This window comes from Chelmon rostratus, chromosome 8 (genome assembly GCF_017976325.1).
Source record: "Chelmon rostratus isolate fCheRos1 chromosome 8, fCheRos1.pri, whole genome shotgun sequence".
Taxonomy (NCBI): Eukaryota; Metazoa; Chordata; class Actinopteri; order Chaetodontiformes; family Chaetodontidae; genus Chelmon; species Chelmon rostratus.
Genome location: NC_055665.1, coordinates 22,394,524 through 22,416,247, shown reverse-complemented (window position 1 = coordinate 22,416,247; position 21,724 = coordinate 22,394,524). Strand labels below are relative to the sequence as shown.

Sequence of the window (21,724 nt, the reverse complement as noted above, 5' to 3'; positions counted from 1 at the left end):
GTTTAAAAGGACAACAGTGACAGTTTCATGACCTCTGTCAACAACAGTGTTCTAATGTTTAATGAAAGAAAAAACGTACTCCATGATATGGCTCTTACCAAAGACACGTTCATCATTGATGTTCTTAATGCAGAACCAGAGGCCTGCTGGGAAGGTGCAGACGAGGATGTGCAAGTCAAAGAAGAAGGACACCCAGGTGGTGGGCTGGTGCTCAGACACTGACGCTATGATGGGAATGTGGATCTTAGCATAGCTGTGGATAACATGTAAGACAGAGAGGAATGAGACACCACAGAGGGAATACAGTTAGGCAAAGGAAGAGGAAAAACGAGACCTTTATTATGACAGCATTCAATTGAATTGAATGCATTATCAATGTCAAACAGCTCTCTGCTTTAAGATAAAAGCCATAAGAGCCCATTTTATTCCCTTTAATTTCCACTTGACTCATTCTGAAATGAACTTCCTGATAATAAAGCAGTGAGATCTTCAGAGTGGGATGAGAATCAAGTTTGGCTGATGTCAGTTATCTCGGGTCAGAGGATGACCTCATTACTTTTACTGCACTGCAGCAAAACTTAACTTCCTTAAAAAAATATATATATATATATACTCAGGTGTGTACACAAACACATAAACATATGTGCACATACACTCAGTGAGAGTTTTAGAGTTTTACAGCTGATGCTGCAGTCTGGCAGTTCTCTCTAAGCCCAGATCTGGGAGGGGAGAATGGGAGCATTATCTCTTTAGGATTTTATGATGGGCCTCAGTGACGGGCTGACTGACTCAGTGTTTGACCATAAAAACACTTTGACGGCTACACAGAGGCAAAGGCAAAACTGCAGTGCTTGGAATGCATTTGACTTGTCTGTTAAATCTGGCTAAAATGTGAGTGTTGAGTGAGAAATTCAAGGAAAAGTAATCTCTTTTTGCAAAAATAGGTAACAACTTTCACCCATGCACAAGAAAAAGTCATTATCTCCTTGATCTTTTATTAAACACATGCTCTGAGATGGACTAAAGCTGAATAAATTAAAAGTTGGACTTCATAGTAAATCAACCAGTAGACAAGGTGGAATAAATCTTTGATGAAACTTACTCTCACCCTGCCACTTTCTGTCTGGTACAGTTCAACAGATTTACAGATAAATTTGCTATTGTACATAATTTAAATCTAATTAATAATCAGCACTACGGTCAGGTACTTTAAATCAGGTGCAAAAGTACAACACATCAATTGTGATGACTTACCCAGTATCCCAGAGGGAGTAGAAGCGCCCACTCCATGGAGCGATGTACCCTGAAGGTGAAACACAAACCACATGGACCCAGTTAAAAGTCGATTTAAACAAACACACTTCTAACAGCCACCGACCTGTGTTCACACACTGCTGTGGACCGCCAGGATCTGTGAATTCTGTCATGCCTCAGTGGAACGCGTTATTGTTTTGCAACAATCCTCCTGCGTGTATCGATCATATAATTCCTGTGTAATCTGCGCATGCTGTTGTGTGTTGCTGTGCTACACACATGATGAGTGGCTGTAATGAGCGATCTGTGGCCTGATGTCCACTAAGCTTAGCTCAGCAGAACAATGATGAATGAGAACACGGAAACTAGTCACCACTGATAGATAGCCAGCAGTTGGTCCTATCATACATAGATGATAGATGTGATGTCAGTGAATGGCTGATTCTAATCATAACATAGCTTTAAATGTAGCATGGCCTTTTGGACCCTTCATTACTGTGACCACACTCATCACAGCACTCAAATGTCTCTTCTAATGTGGAGACCCAACAACATTATGGCTTCAGGCATTATGGATGAAACATAGCAAAGCACAGTGTAAATAATAAAACTACAGACTGTCTCATATTCTTTAAAACCTCAACATCAAAACGAACTACTACTGCGAAACTACTCTAAAGGATGAGGCTGGTGATGAAGTTGAAAAGACCAAAAAAAAAAAAGGAGTTGATGCTACTAACAAGTATTGTGTGTGTATCAAAGCCTGATATATCTTATTGGTCTGCGCCATAGAGGACCATTGTCTAAAAACTATGATAAACACATCAGTGAGCCACACTGTTGCACTGGATGACATGTTTCTTCATTACCATGAACACACATGTGCGTTTTCATTGATCATGTACGCTGGTTAACTCACCTCCCATTTTAATTAGCCAGCAAGTTTTAAGATTTAAATGGAGCCGCAGGAAGAAGATACAGACAATATGCTCTGTTTGCCCTGCATCACAGCAGCCTCAAAACTGCAGTTGTAAAATACTACTACAGTGACAGTCAAACATTTCACTACAGTTTATAACAGATATTTTGACAGCGGCCATGTGTGACTGCTCAAACTGCACACGGTCGAGCAAAATGTCCGATCTGAAAGAAATTAATCCAATGGTCCTTCAGCCAGATCAGGTAATTTATCAGGTGTTGTGACCCTCCTCAAAATGCATGTCAACAACAACTGATCTGGCAGAAGTTTGGCCCGATTCTAAAAACAGTCATGTCTGCCCGGCTGAATTTTATCTGACCGAGATGTGTGTTAGTCTCCTCTTCAGTTTCATTCCTTTGCTCATTAAAAACAGGCTCATTATCTCTGATGAAGTAACAGCTCTATCATGAAAATGCCATTATCGATGATTGTGAATGTTTCAACGGCTGTCTAAAATCAGCTTTCACATTATAAGCAACTCCCAGCCAATCTCCCTCTCCCCACAGCACTGATTTTTCATAGGAGCTATGTATTGTATAATAGCTATCATGACTCTTCCACAGAAAGTGAAACCCCTCAGTCTAGTCTGATCCACCATTCCTTTATGACTCCTGGGAAATATGCAAAATAGAGTTTAAATGTGGGCACCTGGAGCACTTTGTTTTTAATCAAGTACGACCAGCCCATAAATGTAAAATCAAACAATCTGACATAAAATACACAAAGCATTTCCTGGGTAAAGCTGTTATGTACACAGCAGCTCTGTATGAACGCAAATCCATATTAGTCATTATGTTTGAACAACTAATTCTCCTGCTTGGTTGAATGTGGAACCAAGTGACTGGTCAGCTTTACTGCAGCCTGTGTGCACAGTAATATTGTGGCATGCATGTCCAGCTGTTGTTTCATTTTCAGGTTTAAATGCCCTGTTTTTCCTGAAAATGTACTTGACACACACACAGTTGACCAACCTTCTAATAAGCAATGTGAACCAACCTGTGTATGTCAGATAGATGACTGAGAGAAAAACCACTCCAGCAGCTACAGAGACTCCCAGAAAGAACAGAGTCTGGAACTCCTGCCTGGTCAGTCTGTCCTTCAGGTACAGCAGGAAGGCATAGACCTGAAGCAGTACAAACACACCTGCAGAGATACAGCACAAATATGATTTGAAATATACTCCTTGTTCAACTGGTAAAAAGAGCAGAGTCTTTTTTTTTTCTTTTTTCTTTTTACAAAATTAGTGCTAATGAAAAACAATAATTTTGTTTTTAAGGCATAGGCAGGTAAAGAAAAAGTAAAGCATATTCAAAACCATTTTTAGGATGTTTTTCATGTTATTTCAATGCTAACCAATTATTTTCTTCAAGACATGAGTATTTAACGACAATCAGAGGCATCATATTCACTTAACCTACAGTGTTTCAGTACTATGCATGTCTGGGTGGATTAAGGTGTCTATGCAGTTAATATATGAGTCTGCACTTTATTTCCTCCGTACTCTCACTGTCCTCCACAGATACATTGGCACAGCCAAACTGCTGTGGGCACTGACATCAGGTAAATGGTCCAAGATTAACTCATCATCATGACATACTCTGGTTTCAGGGCTCACAACAGATTGAATTTCAGGATCTAATATGGTAGCAGACATCCATATGTTACCAAGTGTAAATTTAAGAAATGACAGTGATACTTTAAAGGATACGCTATCTTAAAACAATACTCACATGCATGTATGTCACAGTAACAATTCCAATGTACATATGGGCATATTAGTATTCTATTAATAGATCTGAATAACGACAACCTGTCTTTAATCCTCAGTGACAGAGTAGTGTGCACTTAATGTTGTTTGAAGTATAAAAGAAAAACATTTCTGACATTTGTGTCATAGGCCCGCAGTAAACACATATTATTGGCTTCCAACGAGATTTTCCACTGTCCACCCAGACCACAGGTTATTGTTTGCTGACCTGCTGCGGCCATGTGTTCACTGGTCCTGATTGGCTGAAAGCCCACAAAGGGGATCTGCATGGACAAGACAAGGCCGATGATGTAGAAGGTGCTGTAGGCTGGAGGGAGAAACAAATAGGTTAGTGCAGTTAAGGACAAGCCATTACTTACTTTCATGTGAGCAAACAGTAAAGAAAACCATCGTAAAGGATAAGTCTGCTACAATATCGCTTAACTCAACAAATACCATGAAAAGACCCAAACAAGCAATGAATGCATCCTAATAACAAGTACTGTGTGTATCAAAGCCTGATATGTCTTACTCCTCTGTGCCACAGCGCATGCACATTTTGAAGTATTGCATTAGAAAAGACTGGTGGTGATTTTTTCCTTTTATGAAGAAGTTAATGTTTTTAATGGTAAATGGAAACACCTTTGTATTAAGTTCTGAAAGGGCAAACATTTAATTCACATGCTATTCAGCTGTTTCCATCCTTCGTCGCTCCACACAGATCTGATGTAACCTTCCTTACATTTATATACAAGAAAAACAGAAAATCATGTTTCGCTTATGTTTTCTACATTATTTTTCACCATTTGAGGTTCAACTTGTATGCTTTCAATTACATCATCTCGATGAACTAATAATTGTAGTAGTGGATGGAAACAGACATTCATATGCACTTTTGTTATTTTCTACATATTCAGTTAAACTGAAACCCAGATAGTGTTGCAGTAGGAGACATGTCTCATCATTGCAATGGACATGGCATTGTTAGATTATTTTGAGTCAATCCTGCACACACCATGTATGCTCCTGCAGCAGAGCACCAAATATGCAGTAACATTTAAAAACTACAAAAAACTATCGTGCCCACCTGTTTCAGGATTTAGGATTATTTTCCTTTCCAACAAAATAAACAACATATTTGTGACCCATTTTAAAAGATTTGCATGCTCAGCAGGAACAAATGGGCTTGTAGATGAGAGCCACACACAGGGCAGGGAAGTCAGAGGTAGGTTAGGGAAAATGTGAAATGACCCAGAAGGATCTAAGTGGCAGCCAGATAAGAGCTGTCCGAATTCTCTAAATGCCAAAGAAAGATGCTACAATGCTTACTTTGTATCCTCCTTTAGCATAAAATACACTGGACCATGCTTCCAGAAAGCACATAATGCTGTCCCACAATTCCTTTTATCAGCAGCAACATTTAAAGTGACACACGATTCAGCCGTTCATGAACGCAAACGATCAACATGTCCCATTACACAGTAATGCATCAGCCGTGACAACTTCAAAGCACAATCAAGTCAACATTTCAAGGTGTTTTGGTTCTTAAACTATTATACGCATAAGCTCAGAATCTGATCATAATCAGTCTGTCTTTCAAGAAAAATGGATATGAGACGTTTTTAGCTAGATGTTTTTAAGTCAACATGGTTGAAACTTAAGAATGATGATATGTTAAGTAAAAGATTTATAGGCCGAACACATTATGCCGAACCCTAACCCTTTCATAATGTTACAACTGTTTTCAGACAATCATACTGAGTTGAGAGCGTTTTACAGACAGAAGACAGCACACTTGAAAAACTGATGATAACTGTTTGTCAAAGCAGCCACATCAATAACACAGAACTAACACATGAGAACTGCAGGGGATGAAGAGGCTAGAGATGTGACCCACAATTTATCATCGTTTATAAGAATGCAGGACAGTGAGGATACAGATGTTTCACAGATGACACGAGCGTATATAATACAGTATATAATTGGTCTGTTTGTCACTGTTAACAGAGACTCCAGTCTGTAGTATTGTTCATACACTTCACTGATAAACAACAGAACTGTAGAGTAATTTCAGGCTTCATGATCAAAGAAAAGTTATTATATCACACTTCTGTCCATATTCTCACGCTCCCTCTTGCACTCTCTCTGCTCAGAGGCTGTATCATATGTTTCTATCAATTGATGTTTTGATAATGCCTGGTTTTAGGGGGTGCTGCAGTCCCCTCAGCAGCCCTACTTCCCACATCCATAGCTATATTCCTTTTTGATTTGTATTCCAACCTTGCCAATGAAGTAATATTTTTCACCCGGTTGTCATGTTTATATAGTTTGCATGAAACAGTGAAAAAATAAGAACACACAGGGCAAAGTACCTAAGAAATGCTTTTAGTAGTCCAGTGTCATCACAGCAGACCCTCGTCAATAATGTCATAATTACGTTGCCTCCTGTAAGTGCATGACGTAATATTATGTAATACTTCAAGAGTTTTCCTTAACTCTGCAGGTATAAAACACCAACTCATGCTCACATGGATTGGAGAAGTAGATCATACACACACACAAACACACACACACAAAATATAAAACACAAAAAAGGTTAAGGCTAGACAATATGTTCTAAAACCTATATCATGATAAATTGTCCAAAGCTTTCTCTGTCAAATTATATGGGATTAGGAACTTGCTAAATTCTACAGAACTTTTAATAAGGATGAGACAGATGGCACATACAAACATACAGGGCTAGCGTATATGGTCTCCTGCAAATAAAACCTCACAAAGTCCTTGACATGGTTCACAAGAACAAAATGCCTTTTTAGCCTAAATCATGACTGACAGTCTAAGAATGATTAAGCACCAGAGTTCAAACAATTTACACACTTGGGAGTCAGCAGCACAACCAAACAGGCACACTGTGAGCACTCCAACTAAACCTGAAAGCTGTTTCAAACAAGCCCTCAGGGCTCAGACACACTGAAACAAAGCCTCAATAACAAAAACCCCAAAGAAAGTCTGCTGGCCCAACACTGCCACAGGACAGCCAATGAAATAAAAGCTTTCTATTCAACAGCTGAAATTTCCTCAACATGTACAGTTAATCACTACATTTTAGTGCTGAAAATCAGATTTCGACCTAACGGAACATTAAATGGAATTATTATTTCATGTTGAGAAAACTGGATGGATGATGATGTGGTTGTCACTCTGCAATAAGAGCGAATCTGTACGCTTAAAATAAATCTAAGGCTGAAGCCTCATCAGATCACACTGAGGGGAATTGTGTGTGGGGGAAAAAAGTTTTAGCCAATTTGTGTCTGGGCATAGAATCAAATCTCAATTCTCTCCACTGCACTACTCCTCACAAGCAGACATGATTATTATTGGTATTACACCAAAAGACGTGTGTCTTGCTGTGAAAATAGCCTGCTGTTCTGCTGGAGCAACACATACTTTCAAAAGATTTTGGATCATGATTAGCTCATTGCCTTGATATAACTGGAGGGAACAAAGGGAAAAACATTCACTTCAAATATTATGCTATCCAGTCAGAATCAATGTACTTCCTCTGCAATCCTTTAGAGAAGACAGCCATGAATCCCCACAGACCGGACTTTTATTCCCTTTAAAAGCGGCAGATCCAAGGTTGTTCTTTTTCTGACTTGATCACATTCTTTCTCTAGGCCTGTCCTCTGTTGATGACAACATTATTAGGCATGCCGAAGCGATGAAAATGGAAATAGAAGATTGCTGTTGACCCGGCCTGTGTCACAAACTGCTCTATAAAAGACGGTTCTGGTAAATCAATGCAAATAAACACCTTTCTTACACTAAGTTGCCAATTTAGACACCCTCACAACCGTATGTGATCAAAGCCAATCAGCCCCTGCAGTTAAACTTACCTTTGCAAGAAAATCTTCTTAAGTTGATTATGTCAGACAGATTTGGATTCAACTCTGTAATAACCACCGGCGGTGCTGTGTTGCATCACACTGACAAAACGTCAACAGAAAACTGAAGATAGGATTTATTGCAAAGCTGTTGTATTGTAATCATATTAGATAACCTAGTAACTACCAGTGATTACACTGATACAAGAAGTAATGAAGGAAGATCCTGTATCTCCATATTGTGTTGTCATAATAAAAAATAAATAAAATCATCATCATCATCATCATCATCCTCCTCCTGTAAAGTATAACAAGATCAACTGTATATTCATTGCATTTTTGGAAGTTCAAGTAATCATTGGCAGATAGTGAGTTGCTACTGCAGCAGTGTTTCTGCACTGCACCTCTCAGGTTACTTTGCAGTCAAACAGTGTCCAGACAGGAAGAAGCTGGAGGTGCTTCATTTAAATGGCAAAGTGTGAAAGAGTGAAAATTGTGAGGCTCAACAGGCAAAACAGCCAATACACAGAAAAAATAAAATGATATAATATGAGCCATGATGTACACATATTTACAATATAGCTTTAACAACTTAGCATTGTTTGTTCCAGGCCTTAGTTAGATAGAATAACAGATGACCAATGCACCTTATGTTATGTTACCAAGCTTACACTCTATAAGTCAAAACCTCAAACTTTCAACTGATAAAAGACAAAAAAAAAAAAACACCTTTAGAACTTGAACGCTTCAAGAAAAAAGATTGAACAGTTTAATACATGACTGTTAAGAATCCATCTACATGACAACTGAGCAAGCTCAATCTGTTGATAAGGACCATGAGTTGTGGCTGAACGCTCTGTAAAAGGCTAGCAGTAGGTTAACCCAAAGTTAATATTATTTTCAGGCATAATTGCTTTTTTGTTACTGTCAACACATCCCATAAAGAGACCAAAACCAACAGTGTATTTGTCTCGAAATATTTTCTGACTACCCTGCCCACAGGTTTCATTGACATTTCATGCTCAATGACAATAAAGAAATCTTGAATCTTGAAAACAAAAGTATTCAAAATGGGTGTCAAATATATAGATTTACTTTTCAGAAAGCCTCAGTATTTTTCTAAAACTGCTGGTTACTGCAGTTTTTAAATCATATATGATGCAAACATGAGGAAATAATTAGTTGAGGACTATTTTCAGCATCAGACTAATCCACATTGAACATCCACATTTGTTCATAGGTGGTTTTGGTCTATTCATGGGATTTGTTGACAATAAAGAATATATATATATATATATATATATATATATATATATATATATATATATATATATATATATATATATATATATATATATATATATATATATATATATATCGCCTTCTGGCCACTCCACTTTGATTTGTTGGTAACAAGTGGAAGTTGGCATAAACTGTATGTGGTCATTTACACAATTTAAGAGGGTACCTTAAAATGCCTGCATTTTCTATTGGAACAGCATCCAAACAGCATACCAAGTCAAAAATGATAATATGTGGAGTACTACCGCTCCAAGAACCTCTCATAAAGTCTAATCTAATCCTCTAGTCTTGCTACTGGATGCCAGGCAGCACAATTCTGTAATGGATGAGGGCCTGGTGCTACCCTGTTCAAGTGCCCCAGCAGGCCACACATATGGCACCTGCTCTCGAGACCCTGAGCGATGTGATGGCCCGGAATGGTACCGGGAACTAGCAACCAAGCTGATGCCTGTTAGAAAGTAGAGGCATCCATCATAGGAGTTTCTATTCTAAGTTTTCTATTCTGCTGCAGTGGAGACGCTGCTCATGAGATAATGAAATTCCAATTGGATTTCATTATGGTGTTTCTTCTTTATTAGACGGGAGATGGAGCGAGAGGGGGCTGGTGTTTGACAGCAGGTCACAGACTGGACCTCAAATCACAGTGCAAGGTATGCATCACAGAACACAGTGAACTACTACAACTTTGAACTAACTCAATTACTGTGTTGCTGCAGGCATAATGTGCAGTCCTGGACTTCAGAGAGTGACATACACAGGAGGCGAGGAAAAATAGCAGTGGTGATGCGCACATGGGTGCGGGTGGGTTCTTCTTTGTACTTGTCCTAAGTTCTAGCAGCCCTCAGAACAAGTTGTATTTGATTAAACATTGCACAGTTTTCTTGTCAAGTTAACATTGCCCAGTTATGCACTTTTTAAGTCTAGATATGTCATTATCGCCATACCATTGTGACCTGATGTGGTAAATATGGGATATTGATTTGAACATGGAACAATGGTATGGTGTTGTGTCTGTGAGCCCGGGGTCAGGGCTTGATTCATAATCACTGAGGCAGGTTCAGGGTTTGCAACGAGGCTAGGGCTTTGAAAGGAAGACAGCTTTCATCTTGTTTCCTTCTCTTTTTTCCTGCCTGCATTTCTTCTTTCCATCTCTCTTACTTTTATGACACGACTCTTCTGCCCGTCTCAGGGGGATTTGTGTAAACCTGATATCTGTCTAATTACAGACACATCATCAACTGCTAGTGATTGGTATTAATTATCAGTGACCATGTTTATACAGTGCAGATATGACAAAGAATAACAAGCCCCTCTCCCTCATCAACGTGCTTGGCTTGGAGTCTTCTGAAAGTAGAAAAATACAGATGCGCGTGTGTGTGTGTGTGTGTGTGTAGCTGGCGACTGGACAGTTGCTATACCTTGCCCTTTATGTTGCTTGTTCATCCAGGATGTGCTACACAGAATGTCAAATGAGCATAATTGTGAACCCCCCAAGTCATCTGTTTATGCCCTTGAATTAATGTGAGCATAAATAAAAGTATTTGTGTGTGTGTGTGTCATCTCACCTATGTAGACTCTCCTACTGAAGCGCTGCATGAGAAGCAGGACAAATACATGAAGAGGAATAAGGTTGATGATGAACACGTAACCACCCCAAGCTGAAACCTGTAAAACACACAAAAACAGAATGTTTTTAATGAGAGCATTTTGTTATTAATTTAGAGCTTTAGAAATAATAGTCATTAATGGAGGGGTGTAACTATTTGGATTTTGCATGCACACATGCTCACCTGCAGTGCACACAGATGTATGCACGCACAACTACACACTCAGTTACTTTACTGCGTCTTGTCATAATGGGATTTTGATCCCTGCTGAATCTTTGCAATGCTTTCAACTGCAGTGGATAATCAGTATTGTAACCAGCCCACGAGTCCCTGTAGGCTGGGAACTGAAGGGTGGCTGTGTTTTCTCTCTTATTCACAACAGACACACACACCCCCACACTTCCATAATGAGATGGGTAGCAATAAGAGGGAGGGTGCAAAGCTACACAGCCCAACTGAGAGCCGTGAAATCATTATGAACTACAGTGTTAAGATTGCCATTCAGATCATACAGCCCACAAATCCTCAAAGGTTCTCTCTCATACACACACAGGTCTACACATGTTCAGAACAACAGACACACCATGCACCTCTTCTCAAACATTGAGACTATTGTCTCCAAGTGCCATGTCTCCATGCCACTCCCAGGCAGTGAGCAGCTGCCCGAGAGAAGACGTCACAGCTTGCAGCGTGAGAAGTTCAAGTGATTCATTACAATCTTGCTGAATGATACGTGGGTAAGGGAAAAGCTTCCCCAAATTATCTGCAGAGGATCTGTGAGTGGCAGGGTGATAACACTTAGGTGCCTGTGTTACAGAGTGACCATGTGATCTAGATGTTACTCTCCCTCTAGTTCATGATGTGACTTAGCATTAGGGTTGGGTTTGAAGTTGTCAGATTAGGACATGAATGTGGGTCAATCCCTACAAAAATGAATACAAACAATACAACAAACACTTTTCTGTGTTCTCACCATGTAGAAATAGGACAGGCAGCATCCGATGGTCCAGAAGACTGATCCTGTCTTCACCGACTTCACCTGCAGTTTCACACACGCACACAAACACACAAACACAAACACAAACACACACACACACACACACAAACAGAGTCAAATCTACATCAACTGCTACCATAAAGCTGAGCGCTGCTCTGTTCACTTTTTTTTTCCTGGAGGATTCGCTCTGTTGCTGCTTACCCAACATGTCTGCCTGAATTATTCATCATGTTTCCCTCTTTAATGACCTGCGCAGAGCAGAGCACCGTGTTCTACACATCTTTACCTTCCCCAGCGCCACACATGAGAGCTGCTAACGAGGCCCTAACAGGGCTAACGAGCCCTGACTTAACGAAGGCATGGTTGGGAGGCTCTGCTATTGGCTGGATGAGATTGGATAAATGGAGGAGCTGAGCCAGTGATATGTGGTGGACGGAAGTAGGCAAGGGACATAATGAAAGTTGAGGGAGAATGAATTAGAGGGGGAGAGAGATTATGAGAGAAAGTAAAGGACAGGGGCAAAGCTTTCACTAACACTTTCATTAAAGTTACTGGGTTCTTCTGTCCAAGCATATTCCAGATGTAGTAGGAGCTTTAAAGTCCCGTGTGTCTACGAACGTGTCTGATTTATTTAGGATCTGTTTAAAATACAAAGTACAGAAACAAGGTTTACTGTTCATCTTTAAACCAGGTAATGCTATTCCCCATCTATTCATACCACCAATTAACAGTGACTTCAGGGCTTGATAACTGGGATAGCATATTCCTACTTTAAATCTCAGAGGTATGCATGAAATGTCGTGGTTGATCATGTTCACTGAGAATAACATTAGCCCACATAGCCACATGCACAAACCACTGAGGACCAGTGTGATGAATAAATCTGTAGAAGCAGATAGAGACACTTACATCTGTGGTTAAAGGAAAAAAGCAACTTGGATTATCTGCTCCTATAATTAGGAAACATCTCAAATGAACACTTTACACAGCTTTACAAGATCACATGAATGAATATGAAGATAGTGCTATTAGAGTACTCAATCCTAACATTGCCTTTATGTAGTTCCACATAAAGCTTTCACTTCATACTTGCTACATTAAAAATCAATTGTGCTCCATTCTAAATTTGCATCAACTGACCACCTTGTCGCCAACGTTGTCCAGCACTCTGCTGTGGCTGCAGATAAGGTTTATGAGAAAAAAATTGTGAATTGGAAAAAGCAACCCAGTAAATGCTTAAATAGGCTAAAAGGCCCCTCGCAGCTGAGGGACACTGTTGGTGTGGTTCTGCATCTCTGAATTCACTGTCAGCTTATTGAAAAAAATGTTTCCCCATTTAAAAAAAACAAATTTGCCAATCATAACTTTGGGGGCAGGGCTAAGAGAGGAGACCTTAGATCTTCCTGTGCCAGAGTCAGAAACATTGCATTACACAGTCACCTGAGTCATTGTTAATATAAAAATAGTGATTATTGCAGCTTTAAGTCATTGTGGGAAATAGACATGATTTTTGTATTGCAGCCTGACTAACTTCATTCCTTCACTTCAAACAAAGAGCAGACAGCTGAAGCAGCAATGACGACTGTTATAAATAGCTTCATCACGAAGGGTCAGGACTATGGAAGGACTAATAAAGTATGTATAGGCGTACCCAGAGGTAGTAGGTGAACTGCAGGGCAAAGATGGCGATGCCTTCATTGTCGAAGGAGCCAGCAACAGAGCGGGAGATGTAACCGGGGACGATGGCGATGAAGCAGGCCGCGAGCAGGCCTGCACCCTGGTTCCACAGCTCCCTCGTCAGCAGAAAGGTGGAGATGGAGGTCAGGCCGCTGAACACCGGAGCCAGGAACACACACACGTCCCGGATGTGAACTGTAATGTGCAGCAGGTTGAGCACATAGTGGATGAGGCCCGCTGTGACCATCAGACCTGGGTACACCTGGAGAAGGAGGGGAAGCAGAGGGGAAGACAAAGGCAGTGATTATTAAGACTCTGGTCAGACAGGTAAGCCACATCTAATTTTTATTTTACAAGAGTTAAAGTGTTATTAATGATGTCTGAAGTTTGTTTTTGTCTCTCCCCCACATTGATGTGATGAGAAGTGCACCAACACTGACAAGCCAGCAAGAGCTCTGAACAACTACAGATGCTGCTTCATACATCATTCACTATAGGGACTGCAAAACGGCATCATTAACAGTCTGAATGAGACAGTGGAAGAAAGAAAATCACATTACAAGCTCATTGTGAGCTAAAAGAGCTATGGGACAGGAAATATGCTCTTGCCAGCATACTTCATTACCTCACAACCTCAAACACCAAAGTTTTGATGACAGAAAATGTAACTGAAGTACCTACACACAAAACAACCTGCTAACTTGCTGTTTGAAAAAGCACAATTGAATTTTCTTTATATTGAGGATGACAACCAAGCAGAGGTAAGCAGAGGCAAGCAGAGCTAAAGAAAGTCCAAATCAAAGCCCATAGTAACTGGAATGGAAATGGGAACTTAAACTTTATTTGCAGTTTGGAAAAGTGGCGACTTCTTGTCGCCACTTTTCCAACACTTTCTCTAACCTAATTGAAAATGTATATTAAATATATACAATATACAAAATGACTCAGCTTAAAACGATTAACTCTACCTGTCATCTACGACTTGCACACCCCCCTAAGTGGTACTATAACAGTACAGCTTCTAGAGCAGAGAATCATCTTTTCCTTTATTTCTTTCCACTGTCATATGCAAATGGGTGCTCCAAAGTCAAAACAATATGCTTATAAAGCTGTTGTTTAGTAAGCTAGTGTGAATGTCCAAAAATGCACCCTGGGGAACAGATAAGCTGAGAACAGTTAGTTCTGTCTTCATCAACCCTCGCAGAGAGATCACACAGAGGGGTATAAATATACAGAGGAGGAGATGAGTTGTATTGTAATGATAGCATGCTAAAAGTGACCCCCGCCTGTCTGTTCCTTAACTGTTATTAAGACAGATCTACTATGTGTTGTATGAGTGCGTATGAGTCCCTGTCTCCCCCAGGAGCTGTTTAACCACCCAGCCATGCTTACTAAGTGTGTGTGTGTATAGTGTGTGTGCGTGCGGCCTGTAGTTTAGAGTGAGTTCAAGAGGATGATTGAAGATTCATCACAGTAATGTGACTCATGAGAAATAAGGACAAAGAAAGGATGGGGCTGAGGCAGAAAGTACACCTACTTACACAATCTCCCACCAACCTCCTGAGTCGCACCACACACTCCCACACAAAGCGTAAGAAACACTCACCGTGCCCCCTACTATCCTACCCAGAGGGTACCAGGCTCTTTCATCAAACCAGTTGAGAAACTCATAGAAGCCATTGGTGGTGAGATGATGAGTCGACCTGTAGTTGAACCTGCAACAAGAGAGACAAGAGGCATAGAGTGGGGTGTCAGACAGGGCACAGCACCAAAACCATAGCAGCTCAGTCATTCTCAGTCATTCTCCATTGCAAGATTAATAAAGTCTTATCTATTAGTCATTATTTTCACTTTAAGGAGAGTAAGCACGAGTCTGGCTTTAGAAAGCAAACTTGTCCAAACAAAGCATTCTTGGCTAGTTTTAATCTGCACACTTTTTAAGTACATTTTTAGGTGTTTTCACACCTAACCTTTAAGGTGTGCCTGAAACAAACCAGTGCATTTGTATGTTTGGTTTGGTTCATTTAATTCAAAAGCTGTTGATTGAACTCTGGAGCAGACCGAAACCACAAGATCAAGACTGCTTGAAAAAGATGGTTCTGGTCCAGTTCCAAGTGGGCTCTGGTGCCGTTTGTTTGTTGTGTGGCACATTGTAGGAAATTATTTAGAAAAACTGTGAAGTTTACCTAATTTAGCTTTTTTGTTGGAACATAATTATCTTCGGTTCAACATAATAAATCTGAGGTCAGGTCAGTTGACCTGTTGTGGGTTGGGACAAGTTACTGCCGCTGTGTCAGACAGGCAGCAGTGAAAAGTATGAAAAGTAAAAACTTCATGCACTGTGAGGAGGTTGGAGAAACGTTAACATCAAACAAACTTCGACTGAGAGCATTTAACAGAATTTAAAAGCTGCAGAACTGAAAAGATGCCACAAAAGAAACTTCAAAGTTCCAGCTAGGAACGAGGTCGGAAGTTATGACTGTGTCACAACAAAGTCACAGCATGGAAAAGATTTCAATAACATAGAAGTAAACTGATGAAATAATATCAACATGAAGAACTGTACAAAAACATCTACTGCAAGACTGAGGCGGAAGTTATTGCAGGCATAAAAAGACGAGATACAGATGTGCCCTGAAAATCCTGGCAGCATCAGTGCCACAGCTAGCAGCAGCTGCCAGCTGGAAGTACTATAAATGTGAGAGAGATGTTTAAAATTGAGAATGGTTAATAGCATTGGGATGTTTGATCTGCATGTGGGAACTTGATCTTACCACAGTGTCTAATACTTGGAGTTCAGAGTCTAAATGGAGTCAAGAGAACAAAGAAAGCCACACTTGCAGACAAGTATACTGGGGTTCAAGCATCCGAAGCAATTCAGAAAAGCTGACAGGCTAATATTGTGGTGAGAAGAGATCACAAATACGTTTAGATCTTTTCATTGAAGTCAGTTCAGGTTCTGAAAAACTAATCAATGTTAACTGACAGACTGTTGGGAAGCCGGCACAAACTTCGCTCTTCCACACCTACACAAACGACTCTGATCTCAAATAACAGCACAGCACACCAAAGGTTTTATTAACATTTTCTCTTAGACAGGTGGAAAGAAATGAACAAAAATCAGCAGGAGAAAATTCTCAAGTGGCTCTATTAGCCCTTTCTTCCTGACACTGTACCCTCTCATTCTACCTCAGCCTTCTGATGGTCTTTCATTTCTCAAGTTGTTTACAGCCACCAAGGATTTAAGAGGAACGACCCAACTACAGCCTTGTCTATAATTAGTTGGGCCTGGTAGACAGAGAGCTGCTATTGTGCAAATCCTGCATCTAAATCGTAGCCTACAGACAGACACTATGCTGCTGATACACAGCAGTTAGTCTGCTTGTCCCCTGAGCTTTTCCCCAAGTATTTAAGTGTTCAATAGAAACTGTCCCTCCATGAAAAACAGGAATTTGATGGAGGGATTGCAGCATATGCCTTACTTAACCCCCTTAGGAGTGAGTGCTAGATTGAGGGTACGGGCGTTCACAATCACTCTTGAGGCTCAGTCATTTGATTGAAAAAAAGAGGGGAGAGAAAAAGTGCATGCGCGCACACACAGACACAATCCATTGGGTCTCTGGTGTTCTGATTATCGCCTGGATTGACAGAATGCTTCTATTTTTTCCTCTTACAATCATGGTCCCAGAAAACCAGCAGTATCCTAAAGCGTTCAGCCAGCAGACAGAAGAAACGCTCACCACCCACACTTGACTCTCTGGATGATGGGCTCTTAAACCTTTTCCAGGCTGGTTCTCTGACAAAGCAAAATTCTGTCTCACCCATGGGATCTGGGCTCGTGAAAACATAAGAAAGCTCTTTTCGTGTGCAGACTCACCAAAAATAGGCTAACTAGCCACTCTTGCAAGGGCATGAAATGAACTGCAACTGCCAAAGAAATGTACGTGCATTGACAAATAAATTTCAGTAGTGGCTGGTGAGGAGGTTGTCTGTCCAACCAGTCCTCATTTATGAGTCCTTTTCTACTCTGAAACTCTACTGAGCCGGCAAAACAGAAGAAGAGGTTGGTGAAAATCAGTCAAGCTGGCAGGTGATGAGGTTTGTCTATTGTCCAAATGCTCAAACTGACGGGGCTAACGTTTGGAGAATTATTTGATATTGGTTGAAAGTGCAATCCAACCAATTAGTATCTGACTTGGAGCTTAAATTTTTCGCTTCATGCACCTGATCAAGGTTTACAACTTACAACTAAAAGCCTTTGGGACTCAAAGTCTATGCACCTACGTTGTGATCTTAAAGGCATTAATGGCTTCAAAACCTGACCAAAGCATCCATATAGGGATGTAACAAAGTAAGGAGTTCAGAGCATAATATAATGCTCCGCCAGGGACAGCAAACAGTGTCCTACTTATGTCAGGCACATCCCTATACCTGGAAGATAAATTAATAAAACAAAGATAAAATGGAAAATGTACAGCACCACGATTAGCTGGAGTCATTATTCACTCTTAGCTAATAGCTTTAGTGTGCAGAGTACAGTATATTTAAAAGGCCATTCGTTAACATCCACTGAGAGAAAACATAATTTTCCTCACAGTTTTTCCACTTAGATATATTGCTGACAGGACATATGCATGAAAGATTTTGTAAAAAAATCCAGACTCAAATCCAGCATGTCCATTAACAGCAGCTTTCTGGGTTACAAATGAATATGTCTTGAGAAGCAAAGCACTGCAGAAAAAACACCAATCATTCTAAGTCACCTGTCATTAGGAAAATAAATGTAAGATGGATAAATTAAAGCCTGTAAATAATTCAGACACACAGCTGAAGGCTATCCACAGATGTAAACCTATTGTACACAGGCCCCCCTGTGGGCTCACCGTAGCACCTTCCCTGGTCCCCAGGGGGCAGACACTGAAGCAGTGCAGTGAAATAAAAATACAAGTATCATTTGGACTAATCACCATGGCAACACTTGCAGCCTGCCACTGCATATACAAAATTATTCATGAGGTGATGCATATCTCTCTGCTGAACTTAAACACATTCATAAATACAGTAAGTCAGAAACTCAGTTTCCTCTTCTTCACATCTGGCATGAATTTCTCAAGGCCAATATGTCATTTTATTTAGACAGTAACCGTAGTGTCCCCTTTGTCAATCACCCTTTGATGATTTTAAAATGCTGCAGTGCAGTGGTGAGGTTGGGGGTGTAAGTGATTACCAGTGAAATAAGTTAAAAAACAAAACAAAACCATTGTTTATTTCTATATCTAATCATCAGCACAGATAGATTAAGAATCAGTCCATTTTTTATTAAAATCTCTGTTAGATTTGTTGATGTCTTTGGTCATTTGTTCAGGACAGGCTGATGTCAGATTTGGCATTTGCCACAATACCTTATCATTTCTGACTACAAGGCCTTTGCCAACCCTTTCTCTTCCATGTGTGCACACCGACAATTGCTCTGCTGCATCTTTAAACATGGCAGATGGCCAAAGAGCAGGCAAACTGAGGGCAGCATCACCTTTTAATGACCTGTACTAATATCTGTTCCAAGGACAGGCAGGGCAGCAGCCGCAGCAGCCTCTGCAGGGTGATCGTACTCCCTGCTGTATTCAGATGGCATGTGTGGGAGCCCCACACAGGAGAACTGAAAAACACACAGCTCTGAGGAGATGACAGGAGGTGGCATCAAAGAGACTATGCGCACACACAAGCACACGCACACACACACACACACATTAAATATAGGGGCTGATAAAAGCATGAAAAGATATTTACACAAAAATGTCCCAAAAGAAACAAAACATTGTGCATCCTGACCAGCAAATTTAAGACTGACAGACACACACAGGGCAAACCCTAAACGTGTTACCTCAAGGACATATTTACAGGTGATTTTAAATGATTACTTTATTCATTAAGATATCAAGTAATTGACTGATGTTTAAAATGTTAAAACCAGCATGACCTCAAGTGTTTCATTTCAAATACTGTTTCATGTAATAACACTGCATCTGGGGCAGGTGTGGGCATATTGTATCAGGATTCCCCATGTCGGACGACTAGAACTGTAAATCCACCCCATGCTACTCTAAATGTATATTTCAGAAAGCATGCTATACCTAACTAAGACAGCAGCGTAATGTAGGAACTAAACTCCTCTCCCACAGCAGAAAACAGCCAGCTTCATGATAAGATGACTCCTCACATCTTATGCATGGCCATCGGCCGTACTGACCAAACCATCTTCAATGCTCTGTCCTCCTACCTTTACTTTAATCCAAATGAACCAGGTAGAACAGATCCTCACTTAAAAAGACAGTGAAGCAGGAACTGATGAGTCTCACCTCTCGCCATAAGTGTGTGAAACAATAAACCATGACAAGCATTTGATTCGGCCAATACAGGAGTGGTGGAAGAACTAGTAAGAACTTAGTAGCAATACCACAGTGTAGAAAAATACTTTGTAACAGTGAGAGTCCTGCATTCAAAATTTTACTTGAGTAAAAATATAAAAGCATTAGCATCAAAATATGCTGAACACCAAAAGTAGAATTAGTCATTATGCAGAATGGCCCATTTCAGACTCAAAAAACAGAATTATGATGTTAAAGTTTTCCCAAATTCCAATGATGTGAGGTTAACAAAAACATAGTGACATTCATTCTAGCTTGATCCACGAATGAAAGACTCTTAACATGACAATAACTGAATTTGACATACCAGTCATATCCTACAGCACCCTTTCTTCTCATTGACTTGATAATCTGAGAGTGACGAGATATGAAGCTCTAGTGAAAGTTCAGTCACTAAGATTATTCTTTTGCATGCTTAGGCCTATAGCTCATTTCTCATACTATCCTACATTCAATCCTCTCAAACATGATCATGCAATAAATATCCCTGCCTTCACTGTCTGGGTCTGTCAATCAAGATATCGGCTCTTCTCATCAGCTGGTCACATCTATCCAACAGCACAGCAGCACACGGCCTTTGCTAGCCGATCATCTTGCTGTTGTCTCGTTAAATATGATTCTCTCTCTCTTTCTCTGCCTTAGTACATTCATGCTGCTGTAATGCACCCTTCCACCTCACCATCGCCGCCCAGCCTTTGATTCATTAGCTTCATCATTTCATCAACCTCATCAGCCATCAGTCTCAACAGAATCATCAGCCGCCACCAACACCACCACCAGTGTCTGGACTCCATCTGGCTGCTGCTCAGGGTAGATGCCCGTCCTTACAGTCTGAACACCAAAGACTTTGTGACAAGACTGAATTATCACACATCATCTGTTAAAACAAACAATTTTCTTTAAAATGGGTGTGGACCTCTGTCACAAGTGTGGACCTCTGTCCCAATAACTGGGATGGTGCATCACTGCATCAGATCTGACAATCACAGCGGCATCAACTCCTTCCATGGCTTAATCGGGTGACTGGCAAGACTCCAAGTATGACCAATCACAGCAGGTCATATTTCACAACCACGAACGAGTTCAGATCAGTCAGTCATCGGGGAGGCAGGAGAAGCAACTGTCAACCAAACTGAAAGAAACATTGTGTGTGATACTGGTGGTCTTGTGTACCAAAAAAAAAAAGGATGGAAAGAAAAACTGGATGTGGATGCGCTATAACATTAAAAGCAAGTGCAAGACACATAAGTAACTGTCTTTATTCATACATCCACTCGGCAGCATCCAGATAACTCGGACAGATACAATGAGTTTCACACATAGTCATTTTATTTCCAGAGTAATTTATTCTACAATGAGCAGGCTTGGCTGTGTTGGCGGCATCAAACTACTGTAACGTTAGATCTGGAATAAGCAATGATAAGCATATTCCCACAGTTAGGACTGAGGACGCTGCACTACATGTCATTAAGCATGTCACACTGCACGGGAAAAGACACCAGATTGTTGTTCACGATTGGACATGACGCTGGTAATTGGTTGGCCATGACAAAATCTTTTTCAAACCGGGCTACATTCATGTAGTCTGATCCTGGCAGGTTTTTAGGCAGGTTCATTTTGTATATAGTCAGTTGTAGCCATCATTGTCAAACAAGCTGCTGTCACACACACAATTTTTGTGTCCTTGTGTCAATACAGGGAAGGAAAATTACAACTAATGGGAGCTAACAGACCTCCCACCTGTGTGTAGGACTTCACAAAAAATAGTCACAAAACATTCAACAGTCAGCCTGGGCTTCTGAGAAACGTACCCAATTCACTTCTTATTTAACTAGAGGTGTAATACACA

General features: G+C 40.4%; 1 protein-coding gene across 1 annotated transcript in view; it reads right to left on the bottom strand.

The window, feature by feature from the left end:
- The window catches only part of LOC121610189 (dolichyl-diphosphooligosaccharide--protein glycosyltransferase subunit STT3B-like), a 68,012-nt gene that overhangs the window by 12,499 nt on the left and 33,789 nt on the right, over window positions 1-21,724 (bottom strand). Inside the window, exons 2-9 of the mRNA XM_041942182.1 lie at window positions 15,057-15,165; window positions 13,425-13,712; window positions 11,750-11,815; window positions 10,735-10,834; window positions 4,210-4,308; window positions 3,230-3,376; window positions 1,255-1,303; window positions 99-253 (exon numbers count right to left, since the gene is read on the bottom strand). Of these exons, the coding sequence (XP_041798116.1) occupies window positions 99-253; window positions 1,255-1,303; window positions 3,230-3,376; window positions 4,210-4,308; window positions 10,735-10,834; window positions 11,750-11,815; window positions 13,425-13,712; window positions 15,057-15,165 (1,013 nt within the window). The remainder of the gene's footprint in view (window positions 1-98; window positions 254-1,254; window positions 1,304-3,229; window positions 3,377-4,209; window positions 4,309-10,734; window positions 10,835-11,749; window positions 11,816-13,424; window positions 13,713-15,056; window positions 15,166-21,724) is intronic.